The sequence below is a fragment of the Aspergillus pseudotamarii genome (assembly GCF_009193445.1).
Source record: "Aspergillus pseudotamarii strain CBS 117625 unplaced genomic scaffold BDV38scaffold_1, whole genome shotgun sequence".
Taxonomy (NCBI): Eukaryota; Fungi; Ascomycota; class Eurotiomycetes; order Eurotiales; family Aspergillaceae; genus Aspergillus; species Aspergillus pseudotamarii.
This window is the reverse complement of record NW_022475015.1, coordinates 46,036-60,697: the sequence shown is the minus strand read 5'-3', so window position 1 is coordinate 60,697 and position 14,662 is coordinate 46,036. Positions and strand designations below refer to the sequence as shown.

At 52.5% G+C, this 14,662-nt stretch overlaps 3 protein-coding genes across 3 annotated transcripts; all 3 read left to right on the top strand.

Moving 5' to 3' along the window:
* Positions 1-58: 58 nt before the first annotated feature.
* On the top strand, positions 59-1,099 carry BDV38DRAFT_276620 (uncharacterized protein; the record flags this gene model as incomplete). The annotated part of the gene is made up of 3 exons (XM_032058255.1): positions 59-618; positions 687-791; positions 847-1,099. The coding sequence occupies 3 exons, from the start codon at positions 59-61 to the stop codon at positions 1,097-1,099; spliced, it is 918 nt and encodes a 305-aa protein (XP_031919598.1).
* Positions 1,100-1,980: 881 nt separating this feature from the next.
* Positions 1,981-6,862, top strand: BDV38DRAFT_289473 (P-loop containing nucleoside triphosphate hydrolase protein; the record flags this gene model as incomplete). Its single annotated transcript, XM_032061242.1, has 3 exons — positions 1,981-2,073; positions 2,122-4,560; positions 4,628-6,862. The coding sequence occupies 3 exons, from the start codon at positions 1,981-1,983 to the stop codon at positions 6,275-6,277; spliced, it is 4,182 nt and encodes a 1,393-aa protein (XP_031919597.1). The 3' UTR covers positions 6,278-6,862.
* A 177-nt stretch (positions 6,863-7,039) lies between these two features.
* Positions 7,040-14,554, top strand: fma-PKS (polyketide synthase fmaB; the record flags this gene model as incomplete). Its single annotated transcript, XM_032058254.1, has 8 exons — positions 7,040-7,481; positions 7,538-7,655; positions 7,712-7,828; positions 7,892-7,911; positions 7,965-8,359; positions 8,407-8,534; positions 8,606-13,150; positions 13,201-14,554. 8 exons carry the CDS (start codon positions 7,040-7,042, stop codon positions 14,552-14,554), a joined length of 7,119 nt encoding a protein of 2,372 aa, XP_031919596.1.
* Positions 14,555-14,662: the final 108 nt, after the last annotated feature.

Genomic DNA, 14,662 nt, shown 5'->3' with positions numbered 1-14,662 from the left:
AACTATTACCCAAACCACCTTGTTGGCCGGGCGGCCACAATGACCTATGATCACGAAGATGGCCCGTGGCAGCCAATTGGAGCCCTCGGTGGAGGGGGTGGAGGGGGCAATATACAGCCGCAGGAGGGGCAGCAGGGACAGGAAGAGGGGATGGAGCAGGAGGAAGAACAGGAGGAAGAGGAGGAAGTATGTGGGCAGCTCCCTCCTCACTCCTGCCAGCACCCTCACCACCACTACGTCGACCCATTGCGCGACCATCAAAGCTTGTTCCGCCCAAGCCACTACCACCACTACCACTATCTCCAGTGACGGGTCCATTACAACCCAGATGGAAGGTTTATTTCCTGCACCATCTGCAGACAGCGCCAAATGGTCATCGATACAGTCAAGTATCTTGAGCAGACTGGCTTCATATGATGCGATTGTTATGCCCCGGTTGACATCTACCTCAACAGCATCAACTAGTGAAGCTACCACATCGACCTCTACAACAACTAGCCCGACCGCATCTGAAACCTCGTATGATTGTGAGGGATCGGACCGATGCAAAACCTTCGCTAACCTGCGATCGTTCTGTGATATGGCCAAGTCATTCTTGAAGGATGATATCACTTACCAGTACCACCCACCGCTCCAACCACACCTAGTCTCCTACTATGCACTGTGCTGATGATGATGACATGCAGGAATACTGAGGGTGAGTGCTATACGGATGGCAAGAATGCCGGTTATGGCTGCGGTGTCTTTATCGAAGCAAAAGATTGCGAGATGAAAGGGAGGGAAATCGCCGTGTGAGTTGAGGACCTATCTCCTCTTGAATGGGCTTATACTGATATCCGGACTTAGGGCCTATGATCATATACACCAAGAGACGGGCGGTGATTGTGCGAAGTGTGGATCGGCCTGGTTTTCTGACGGGTGTCGCGTGAAGGTTGACTATGGGAGTGGATGCAAAGCAACCAATGGTCCGTTGGAACCGGTCCCTGGAAATCCTACTATCTCCTCGGCGTCTGCATCCTTTATAAAATTGAGGACGAGGATGATTCTATGTTTGTCTTCAATCCAACTGGCGAATCTAGCAAATGGGGAGGATAGGTAAGGATGATGAGGGAACGCTGTCCTGTCTCTTTGAACTCTTCAAGTCCGAAACTACTTTGTATTTATATGAGGACTACTTGTAGTATTTATTTGTGTGGTTCATTCAGTCAGGGTGAACTGATTCGCAAATATATATATCATGTTGGTCCGAGTGCGATGTTGGCAACAACGATGATTCCGAAGGTTGAGAGTCATTGGAGCAATACCGAGGTTATCGATGGTGGAGACAGGCTGCAAGACATCATGCCAACCAGAAAGAATATCCTACACCAACTAGACATCGTACGCATAAAGCTGCCTGCACGAAGAGACTTAAAAGATCCGTAATGCCCCGACTTCAGACTGGGGATTTTTGGGGAATTCTTTTTGACCAATTGAACTCCTATCCTCACTCACGGTACTTGTTCGTTTATTCTCCTTTATTTTTCTTTGGTTTATTGATTGGTTGATTGATTGATTGATTATTATTATTATTATTATTATTATTTTTCCCTTGTTGGTTCCCTTTTTACCCGCGTTGTTTTTTTTTTTTTTGTGATTCTACTAATACGTTGCCAAGAAGGATTCTCGTATTAAATCCCTTTCGCCACGCGCGGTTAGCGGCATGTTGACACGGCGGGAGCAGTAGCATTTATAACATCGCTATCGAATACATGGGTGGTGCGACATGTCAGGATGACTGGGGTCAAAGAACTATCGCTGTTTGTCCATATTATTGGGGCAGGATTGGTGCTGCAATTGAGCTTTCCTGCTCTTCGCCAGGTCACCGCAGGTCTCTTGACCCTGGTGAGTAGCACGCGTGATGGGGGCCACGGATATGTCGAGAAGGATGGAAGACCTACGCGACAACCGGTCCAGCGAATCTGGTTTCTGTTGGCAGGCATGACGTGTGGTTGCTTCATCGCCATCCTCCGGGTTGCTATGCCCGCGAATAATGGGTTCCTCCTTGAACGCTGGCTGCAGTTGATGACCTGGGTGAGTCTAGAACTCCGTTAACTTGTGGTCTGTACTGACCGCTGTAAGATCGTCATGTTGATCCACCATACCACGCTTGTGACCGAGTCAGTATCTACTGCAAGATATTTGATTGGGTTGAGAGGATGCCTGAGCTGCGTCGTAGCAGCACTACTCTTAATAGTGGAGCAGGGCACAAGCGAGGAGTTCGAGAAATCGACGGAGGCGCTCCTTGTGATGGCGAAGATGAACCAAGGCATCATGGGAATATCAATCCTGATCATTCTGTCGCTGCCGCGACGGTCCCGTATATTCCGGGACGGAAAGGCAATTGATGGCGAAGGTTCATCCTCCGTTCTGGGGCGTCTCTCTTTCCATTGGGTGAGCGAATTGGTCGCCTTGGCCGAAGCCCGACGTCGCGTCACCTTGGATGACCTGCCGGAGCTGGATGATCGGACACGAGCAGGGACTCTGCAGGAAGAATTTTTCCAAGCCGCGTGCAAAGGTGCATCACCTCGCTGGGATGAAAAGTCCTTATTCAGGCTATTGCTCCTTTCACATGGCAAGTGCCTGCGAAATCAGATTATTCTTTCTCTTCCACTGGCTCTGCTAGCGTTTACACCACAGTTAGCATTGTGGAGGATGCTACAGTTGCTCGAAGAACAATCAGCGAGACAATCCGAGACGGCGTCCCTGGCGGGGTGGGCATTGGTTTGTGGCCTCACGATTGGATTCTCGGCGTGGCTCGAGAACTGGCTGTTGTGGCTGGCCATGAACAAGATCTCGGTTCCCTTGACGCAGCAACTGACGGCGATTTTGTACAACAAAGCCATCAGTCACTCTCAACTGGCTGGGGATCGTCTCAGCGAGCAAAACCTCACAAACTTGATCTCTATGGATACACAGCGCATTGCGACCGTGGCAGGGTTTCTCTATTCGAACGTCCTACAGGCAATGAAACTCATCGTCGCGAGTACCCTACTGGCACATCTACTGGGATGGCAAAGTTTGCTGGCCGGACTTTCCACTCTGCTGGTCATTACGCCGTTGCACCGGATCTGTCTGCAGAGGTATGGCGCAGCGGAGCGCGCCTTGACGGGCCTTCGGGATAGTAAAATGGCTGCACTGACCGAGGCCCTACAATGTATTCGGCAGGTCAAGATCGCCGCACTGGAACGCAAGTGGGAAGCTAAAATCAATCAGCTTCTGGAACGAGGACTGCAGGAACACCGCACGGCTTTCCACTGGTATTTAATGAATTTGGCTTGCCATCTAGTCGGACCGGTCTTGGTCTCCGCGACGGCGATAGGGATATATACGTGGATACATGGGAGTCTGACCCCTTCTGTGGCGTTTCCCGCCTTGTCCCTGCTGGGATACATCCAATTCATCCTGGGGCTCATTCCTGACCTTTGGTCGGGGATTGTTGGCGCCAGGATCAGCTTACGGCGGATGGGCAGCTTTCTTCAACCTGAGAAGATGCCATCAACCATCATGTCAGGGGAGCGTATAGAGTTTCACGGCGCCACGATAGGTTATGAAAGCTCGGAAGGAGCTCAAGGCCCAGGGAGCTTGCGCGACGTAACAACAAGTTTCCCACCAAAGGAGTTAAGCATTATCACGGGTGCCACGGGCATGGGCAAGAGCCTGATGCTACGAACGATTCTGGGAGAGTGCCGCATACAGTCCGGGATTCTGCGACGTCCGATACCAGCGTCATACGATGAGATATACGGAGAGGCAGCCACTACACAGCAGAGGTGGGTGATTGACCATGCCGTTGCATTCGTCCCCCAACTTCCATGGCATGAGGCTGCCACGATACGTCAAAATATTCTCTTCGGCCTCCCTCTGGAGCCCGGACGATACCGATCCGTGTTGCATGCCTGCGCGTTGACCCAAGACCTGGAGCACCTGGAGCACGGCGATCTCACGGATATCGGGTCCAATGGGTGTAAGTTGAGTGGGGGACAAAAAGCACGTGTTGCACTTGCTCGAGCCTTGTATTCACGAGCCGGGATCCTGCTCCTAGATGATATTTTCAGTGCTGTGGATATTCACACCGCGCGGCATATCTTCAGGCATGCCTTAACGGGTGACCTCGCCGAAGGCCGAACGCGAATTTTGGTAACGCACCATGTTCAGCTCTGTGCCCCGAAGACCAAATATCTTGTCTCTCTCGATAATGGGACAGTTGCTTTCGCAGGAACCCCATCCCAGGGGGTGGACGAACCCCCCGAGGGGAATGATGATTCACCAGGTCATGGAGACAAACACCAGATACAGACAGCCAATTCAACGCCAGCAACACATACAAACGACCCATTAATGGCGGGGGATATTACCACAGAGAACGCAAGTTTTGCTTTGGGGGAAGACGACCGATCACGAAAGAATCTAGTTCGACGGGGCATTTTACGACAGTACATTCAAACCAGCGGTGGCTGGAGGCCGTGGGCTGTCGTAGCCGGGTGCTATATTTCCTATAACGGTCTTCTTCTTGTCTTGGTATGTACCCGTACCTCTCTGCTCTTGAATTGCCATTATCATCAATACACTAATGCTAAAAACCTAGTACTCCTGGGTGCGCCTGTGGACCGAAAGCGGATCCTCGACCAAACCAGATGCTAGGAGAATGGGATATTACACGCTTGGCTATATCATCATTGCGTGTACCGCATGTGTCCTGGGAACATTGCGATCCTACTTGGTGTTTGATGTGTCGCTCCAAGCCGCCAGGGAGCTATTCCACCAAACAATCCATGCCCTCCTACGAGCACAGATCCAGTGGCTAGAATCTGTACCTACGGGGAGTTTGATCAATCTGTTCGCTTCAGACTTTTATCTCATTGACTCGCGACTGGGACTTGATCTGATCGGTCTCTTCAGTGCTGCCATGGATTGTGTTGGTGTGATCATGGGTGCAATCTTGGTTTGTCCAGCGCTGACAATCATCGCTGCGGTCCTTCTCTGCGCAGTCATCTGGTATACTAAGCGATACGTCGTGGCGGTCTGTGAGATTAAACACCTCGAGGCAGCCACTAGGGGTATTGTATATGAACACTTCAACATGTCCTCGCACGGGCTTAGCACAATCCATGCATTCTGCCGGACGGAAGACTATACCAGCATGATGCATGCAAAGATCGACCAACAGGCTAAGACTTCTTGGTATTTATATCTGCTCAACCGATGGCTGACCTTTCGTATCAATGTGTTGGGCACGCTCTTCTCATTATTTACGCTTTTCTTCGTTGTTCGGAGCCCTTCAATCACCGGCTCTTTCGCTGGGTTTGCCCTGGTTTTTACCAACCACCTGTGCCATGCACTGGTCATGCTCAGTCGGACGTATGCGACCGCCGAGATGGACTTCAGTGCTGTGGAAAGAGCCATGGAGTATACTGAGGTACCGACAGAACCCAGTGGCGGTGGAAATGCTCCTGACGGGTGGCCCGCAGAGGGGCGATTGTGCGTCAGGAGCCTGACTGTGGCCTACTCGCCGGAGGCCTCTCCAGTTCTTCACAATATTACCTTTGCCGTGGAACCCGGACAACGTATTGGAGTCGTGGGACGGACTGGGGCAGGCAAATCCTCGCTGGCACTGGCCCTCCTCCGCTGCCTAGAGGCACGCGAGGGGGCCATTTTGATTGATGGTATTGATATAAGTACGATTAAATTGCATCATCTGCGTCGACGACTTGCGATGATCCCGCAAAACCCAATCCTTTTCACGGGCACCGTGCGATCCAACCTGGATCCATTTGACCAGTATTCCGATGATGCGCTGACCCGGGCACTTAAGCGCGTCTCCTGGGAGAGTCCTGAGACGCTACACGCATTGGTGTCCGATGGGGGATCCAACCTGTCTTGTGGTGAACGCCAGATTCTTTGCCTTGCGAGAGCGATGCTGTCAGACCCAGCTGTGCTGGTGATGGATGAAGCGACATCGGCTATGGATCACGGCACAGATCAGTTGATCCAGCGCTCTATCCGCTCGCAGATGGGTGAAAGGAATCCGACCCTTATCGTTATCGCACATCGTTTGCAAACTATCGTAGACTTTGACCGTGTGCTCGTCCTCCACGAAGGAAGGGCAGTGGAATTTGGATCTCCCCAAGATTTGATGCAGTCCCGACAGGGGCTATTCCGACAGTTGGTGGACGACGATGTGGATAAAGAGACACTCTATGACCATATGAATAGAGCAGATAGCTACACACCATAGCACAACCATGATCGTTTGTTGATGTCTAATTTTCTCACTCTTTCTACATGTGGGCCCGCTGGCAAGACCTCGGCTTGATATGTACCTACGTGGGTTGATTCCGTGGTAGGCGATTTGGATACGTAGAGCAAATCACAACACAGCGCGCCCGCGAGGACAACAAAGATTCGAACCGGAGCAGAACGAGATAAAAAAACAATGGGTCGGGCAAATGCGGAGGTCCAGAGACAATCTCCACCTTTGAGCATGAAGAGTGGAGAGTCAATACGAGGAAGATCATCCTTTCGGGAATCAATCGCCGAGGACGTGATTTCTCTGCGTTAAGAGTAAGGATAGGCCACATCCTCGAGCATACCCCGCGCGAGATATGGCGGGGTATCTTGATAGTCTTTTCTAGTTGCAACGGCATAGCATACAGAGTGGTCGAGTGGCTTGATATCTCACAGCGCCAGCCAGCCTGGCGCCAAAAGAAGACTTCTAGACGGAGGATAAGGCGCGGGACACAGCATCCGAGATATGCATGTCATTTTGCTCAGCCCTTCGTGTGCGGAAGATTCTGTTCTTCACACATGTCAGGATGCAGATCCCTGATGAAACGAAGCTAAGGGATTCGCCAAGAAATGGGCGAATGGAGCCAGTAGGCGTGGGAGAAGCTGATGACCTTCTTCGCTCAGGTACTTCTGGACCTGTCTGTCCACCTCAACAGCCTTCAACTCTCTATCGATAATTGTATGTAGTGTACCCTATCAATCCCCTCTCAACATGGCTATGACACCACAGACCTCGGACTCCTCCCTATCGACGGGGTCCATTCGATCCATCCAGGAGCCGATCGCCGTGGTTAGCATGGCCTGTCGATTGCCCGGACATAGTGATACCCCTCAGAAACTATGGGAATTCCTGATGAATGAGGGTGTGGCCGACACCAAGGTTCCGGCAACACGATTCAACCTGGACGCCTTCTATGATGGGTCTGATCGGCCCAAAACAATGCGCTCGCCTGGCGCCATGTTTATGGAATCCGTCGACCCGGCGAAGTTCGATGCGTCCTTCTTTAACATTTCCGCGCAGGAGGCAACGGCCATGGATCCGCAACAACGGATCATACTCGAGGTGATCTATGAAGCAGTGGAGAACGCCGGTCTCACATTGGAGTCGCTAGCGGGCCAACGATATGGTTGCTTCGTTGGAGGTCATCCTGGAGGTTTCTAATCATCTTCTCCTACTTCCAATTGGAAATACACGCTGACACTTGGCTAGACTACTGGGACGTATTCGCCCGGGATCCAGACTCCAGGCCGGTGAATGCGGGTATCGGTGGCTCCGGAACCATGTTGAGCAATCGTGTCAGTCACTTCCTGGGGATTACAGGACCGAGGTACATCTTGTCCTGCGCTAGAACCTCCTAGTATTCAAACGCTGATGAAGGCGCAGCATGTCCCTTGATACCGCATGCTCCAGCTCGTTGGTCGCAGTAGACATGGCATGTAAAGTCCTTCAAACCGGAGAGATCAATGGAGCCGTCGTCGCGGCATCCAACTTGGTGCTACAGTAAGCCATAGTCGCCGAACCCCATCCAAATAGAGAGAGGTAAATATGCTGATTGAAAATTAGCCCGGAATATGGTTGTGACAGTATGTAAAGCAATGGAGGGTGCTGGACTTCAGCGACTGATGACTTGGTGCAGCTGGACCGATCAGAAACACCCACTCGCCAACAGGGCGCTGCCACACATTCGACGCCAAGGCAGACGGGTACATAAAGGCAGAAGGAATTAATGCAGTGATCTTGAAACGACTTGACGATGCCATACGGGACGGAGACCCAATTCGAGCAGTCATTCGAGGTACCGCGAATAATCACAGCGGTCGCACGCCTGGTATTGCATCGCCCAGCGCTGATGCCCAGGCCGCGGCGGTACGCACCGCATATGAGAATGCTAACATCACCGACCTTTCTCTCACGTCGTACCTTGAATGCCATGGAACCGGCACCTTGGCTGGAGACCCGGTGGAGGTGACCGGCGTCTCCTCCGTCTTTGCACCGTCCCGGGCGCATGATAGCCCCCTGCACATCGGATCAGTATGGAGATCACATCTTTTATTGACAGACACTGATGAGCTATTTAGATAAAAAGTAACATTGGGCATTCGGAGACCGCGGCCGGACTGTCCGGCTTGATGAAAGCCATCATGATCTTAGAAACAGGGCTCATTCCCGGCAATCCGACATTTGAAACGCCTAATCCTAACAGGACGTAACAAGCGACGAACGGAAATTCCTGCGAGAGAGAGTGTGTGTGTGCTAAAACCAGACAGTTGACTTCAGCGGACTGAAGGTCAAGGTGAGTCGAAGTGTCGTCCCGTTCCCAAACGACGTCCCATTTCGACGCGTAGGAGTGAACAATTTTGGATTTGGCGGCAGCAACTCTCACGCCATCTTGGAAGAGCCCAAGGTGGTTCACTTGGATTACTGTCCAGCACACAAAACGTCCTACACGGCTCCTAGTCTGGACTCTGTAACAGAAGAGGCAGCCAAACAACCACATATTCTGTGCTTCTCCGCCAACAATCGGGACTCTCTGCAACGTTATATTGAGAAGTTCGCTCAACATTGCACCAGCCCAAGCGTACACCTTGATGTCCGAGATGTGGCCTACACACTCGGCGTGCGCAGAAGCAAACACTTCCACCGGGGCTACCTCATCACCGATGACCTAAACCATCTCGACCCGGCAACGGCGGTGTACGGGAAGAAAAGTGTCAATGCCGTGAATGTGGGCTTTGTCTTTACTGGCCAAGGTGCACAATGGCCTCAGATGGGCTTAGAGCTACTGACATCATTTCCTGTGGCAAGGAGGTGTGTGGAGAAGTTGGAAGCTGTATTGCAGCGTCTGCCCAGCAAGCCGACATGGTCCTTATATGATGAGTTGACCAGGCCATGTAGCCCGGATCATATCCGAAATCCGGAGCTCAGCCAGCCATTGGTCACCGCATTGCAGATAGCAATCATCGAACTCTTCCGCAGTTGGGGGATCTCGCCAACCAGTGTGGTTGGTCATTCCTCGGGCGAGATTGCAGCTGCCTATGCGGCGGGCTACCTGAGCGATGCCGAAGCTATCGTTGTCGCATACCATCGTGGCCTAGCTTCCCAGAAAGCGCAGTTAACCGATACACCACCTCTCGGGATGCTCGCAGTCGGATTAGGTGGAGAGCAAGTCACGCCGTACATTGATGGGCTGGAAGGGGTCGAGATTGCGTGTTACAATAGCCCGGCAAGCGTGACATTATCTGGGCTCACCTCGGTGCTGGAGCAGGTCAAAGCCAGACTCACGGAGGGTGGCGTGTTCGCGCGAATGCTTCAAGTTGAGCTTGCGTATCACTCCACCTATATGGAGACGATTGGTAACGTGTATGAGACTCTGCTCAACCGTGACCTCCCAACAGTCGCGCGCGAGATCCCATCACCAGGCGAGGTCGCAATGTTTTCATCGGTCACAGGGTCCCAGCAAGAGGAGCGTCCGGGCATTGAATACTGGAAGAGGAACATGACCTCTCCCGTTCGCTTCGAGGATGCGGCTCGTACCATGTTATGTGGCAACTCCTCGGCGGCGTTGCTGATTGAAATTGGGCCTCATGGCGCGCTCAAAGGACCCATCACACAGATCCAAAGGGCCCTCGAGGGGACACCATCCAAGGTTCCCTATCTTGCAGCATTGAATCGAGGCTCTGACCCAGTACATCACACCCTCGCGGTCGCCGGTCAACTCTTTCTGGCGGGGGCTCCAGTCGACCTGGAGAGGGTTATTGCAGACAGAGAAGGAACCCGCCCCATGGTGATCGTGGACCTGCCGAACTACTGCTGGGACCATTCCACCTCATACTGGCACGAGACACAATCTAGCAAGGACTGGAGATTCCGACCCTTTGTTCACCATGACTTGCTGGGAAGTAAAATCCTCGGCACATCGTGGCTCCATCCAACATTTAAGAAAACCATGGATCTCAGTCATCTCCCATGGTTACGGGATCACCGAATCGGAACGGACGTCGTCTTTCCTGCGTCGGGATACATCGCAATGGCAGTCGAGGCAATGTACCAGACCAGCTGTATGCGTAAACGAAGCCGTCCATTTCCCCTGCCCAACCAACTCGGCTATCAATTGCGGAATATCCGATTCAATGCGGCGCTTGTTTTGGAAGAAGATGTAGAGAGTGAGATCTATCTGACAATGAACCCATCCCAAGGAGGAAATGAGACCTGGTCTGAGTTCCTGATTTCATCTCATAGAGATGGTGCCATTACACAACATGCAACTGGATTAATCCGGGTCCAGGAGCCCGTCGTTGACCCAGCAGATGAGATGGATATTGCACCATTCCAGCATGCCTCTCCCGGGCATTTATGGACCAAGGCCTGTGCCGAGCTGGGATATCACTATGGTCCTGCATTTCATCTCTTGGAGAAAGTGGAATCGCGTGCTGGTCAGCGACGGGCTCGCGCATTGATCACACTAGCCGACCCCCCTTCAGCTCATGATCCCCAGTCTTTGTATCCTGTTCATCCGGCCGCGCTTGACGGTGTGCTCCGAGCCGTTGTACCTGCAGCCATCGCTGGAGACCGCAGCAGAATGGCTGAGACTCTGATCCCCGCTATGGTCGATGACCTGGTTATTAATCCCACCCATCGACCACCCGCGGGGATAGCGGTCGCTTCTAGCTATTACTCTGGGCGTGGGAGAGAAGATACCGAGAAGAGCTATCTCGGAAGCACTTCTGTATATGACCCAACTAGTGGTGCTCTACTAATTCGAATGACCGGACTATCGAGTCACAGGATTGACTTGGGAATTGATCCGATAAATCGGCATACCCTCGTCCACGATGTCCTGCAGCCGGATATTTCCACACTGAACGGGCAGGCTATACAACAGCTTGGACAAGTGCACACGAATATGACTCCGTTGCTTCTTCGGTTGATGGTCCATAGGAAGCCCTCCCTGAAGGTGCTTGAAATTGATCTAGGAACGCGTGAGCCTGGTAGCCTGTGGCTTGAATCTCTGGAAACAGACGATGGCTTGCAGTGCCAATACCGTTATATGGCCCGCGATGCCACAAATCTTTCTAGCGTGGAGTCGATCTACCGCGATCAAGCAAACACCTCCTTCCAGCTTCTAGATCCCGAATGCAGCCACTTGGGTGTTGGGAAACAGGAACAGTTTGATTTGGTAATACTCAAGGCCATCTCGCCTTTGCCTCAACGGTCAGCCGCCGTCGTGAGGGCCGTGAAAGACCTACTCTCGCTTGATGGTTATATACTGGCAATCGATCACACAGAGGCTAGTCTCGGCCCTGACTCAGAATCTTCGTTGGTCCACATGGTTGAGAATATGACATTCGCAAGGGTGCTCTCCATTCCATCTCAGCGACGGGCATGCGTTTTATGCATCCCACCAGTGGTCGCAGACTCTACTCCTCCAACCGCCAAGCGGCTGCATGTCATCCGTATGGAAGAAAAGACTGTCCTGCCTCCCACGGCCGAACAATCCTTGACAGAAGCAGGGTGGCAAATAACTGAGCATGATTATGTGACCGCAAATGTCCCAGCTGGTGCTCCAGTCCTTATTCTGGATGAGTTATACTCGCCCCTCCTCGTGCACATTACTGAAGCACAATGGCTGTGCCTGCGCCATCTTATTACCAGCGGCTGCAAGCTTGTCTGGGTCACTCGAGGCGGCCAGCTTTCCGCCTCTGAGCCAGGTAGTGCGCTAGCTGCTGGGCTTTTCCGCTCAATCCGATCTGAGGATCCTGCGGCTACACTGATGACCTTGGACATACAAAGTCAAGATGCGTCAGCAGCACTGGTCTGTCTTCCTCTTGTTTTGGAACAACTCCAGATGCGCGAAGCTGGTCTGGTGACCGATAATGAATATGTAGAGCAAAATGGTATCCTACACATACACCGGGTCATACCTTACCATCCACTAAGCCATGATATTCAATCATGGAGGGAGGGATTTGTGGAGACATCACTATCTACCGATGGTCCCATCACACGTCTAGTAGCCGAGGATATCGGCACCCTAGAAGGCCTACGCTTCGTCCAAACCCCAGACGACACCCTCGCCGACAATCATGTTGAAATTGAGATTCAGGCTGCGGGCCTAAACTTCAAAGACGTTGCGGTTACGATGGGCATCGTGCCCGAGAATGAACATCTACTGGGTCTGGAAGGGTCCGGCATCATTCGTCGTGTCGGGTCGAACATCGGTGATAAATCTATTATCGGGACTCCTGTCGTCTTCATGGAGAAAGGAGCCTTCGCCAACCGTATCCAGGTTCCATTGGAATTCACACATCGTATCCCCAACACCATGTCGTTCAGCGAGGCAGCTACGATCCCGGTCGCGTTCTGCACGGCACTCTACTCCCTGTTTGATATGGCAGACCTACAACCCGGACAGTCCGTCCTTATTCATTCAGCTTCCGGGGGTGTTGGCATTGCCTGTATTCAATTGGCTCAATATGTCGGGGCTGAGATCTACGTGACAGTTGGTAGTGACGCAAAGCGTCGCTTCCTACATGACACATATAAGATCCCCTATGAACGCATGTTCTCATCCAGATGCTCCAAGTTTGCCGCGGAGATCATGAGGGCCACCAATGGAGAAGGCATCGATGTGATCGTGAACTCGATCACGGGTGATTTACTCGATGCAACCTGGAGATTGTGTGCCGCTGGGGGCATTCTGGTCGAGCTTGGCAAGAGGGATATGGTGGAGCGTAATGCTCTATCCATGGAGCCTTTCGACCGGGGCTGTTCATTCCGTGCTGTAGACCTCTCGCACCCCAGGCTATTACGGAAATTGCCTAGGTATGTTACCATGATGTCCATTGAACTTTCATATACTCATCCAGCATTAGTATCCTTCGCCGTGTCTTTAGCCTCGTAAGCAATGGTCATATCCGACCTATTGATCAGATTACACACTATCCTATCACACAGGCCGCGGATGCCTTTTCTTTCATGCGCAGTGGAAAACACATCGGAAAGGTTGTGATCCAAGGCATGGCTACCACGGAAAAGCTAACCGTCGCGGTACGCCCTCTGCGCCGGGATATTGCATTCAATGCCAGATCTGCCTATCTCATTGTAGGCGGTCTCAAAGGCCTGTGTGGTAGCTTAGCCTTGCACCTGGCTCAGCGAGGCGCCCGCCATTTGGTGGTGATGTCCCGTAGCGGATGTGCGGACCCTCGCTCACAGGCAGTCATTACCAATTGTGAGTCTCTGGGATGCCATGTACATGTCTGCCGCGGTGATGTGTCGCGCAAGGTCGACGTGCAACAGGCTTTTATCCAAGCTCCTGTTCCCATCAAGGGCGTTGTACAGGGTGTGATGCTCCTGCGTGACCGACCCTATGAGCTGATGACGATCAACGAGTTTCACGAATCCATTGAGGGAAAGGTCCAAGGCACATGGAACCTGCACAATGTCTCGATCGAATGCGGCCATGAACTAGACTTCTTCCTCCTCCTTTCAAGCATCTCGAGCGTGGTGGGCGCCCCAGGCCAAGCAAACTATGCGGCTGCCAACAGCTTCCTTGACTCCTTCGCCGGTCATCGACGATCCATGGGTCTTGCCGCCCAGACGATCAACTTGGGTGTGGTGGAAGATGTTGGGGTTGTGGCAGAATCGGAGGACTTATCTCAGCGTCTGGAAGCCTCCGGGGAGTTGGTGAGCATCCCCGAGCGTGTGCTCCATCGCATGGTGGATTATTCCCTCCGGCAGCAGTTTCTTCAGTCTACCCACCAGCCGGATTCAGGGCCTTCGGAAATCCCAACCCGGCTCATAACTGGACTCGCCGTGCCTCAAGATCCAACCGAATCTGGCCTCCGATCCGATCCTCGCTTCCGCGGCCTTTTTGGCGGGAATTCGAACTCCCAAGTCAATGCAGGAAAACCGACGGACGAGCTCGCAGCCGCACTTCAATCGTTCCACGCCCTGATTCGCGCTGGTGTAGCGGCCGATGAACTACACGAACCGTGTCTGAGCATCCTCGCCACTCGGCTGGCGCGGATGTTGCGCTATAATGAACACCAGCAGATTGAGCCTGGGCAACCCCTTTCGGTGTATGGGCTGGACTCTCTCTCCATGGTGGAACTGCGGAATTGGATCAAGGCTCAGATGGGGGCCGCAGTGACCACGTTCGATGTCCTTAACGCCAATAGTTTGATCATGTTGGCACAACGGGTGGTGAATAAGTTACGTCGTGAATAGATACCCACTGGGTGATTGCGGGCATACTGTGAAGCCATACGGAACGAGCATAGTGACTGGTGCATGTGGGGATTCAGACTAGATTTAGGTAGATGGATTCATTTTGCC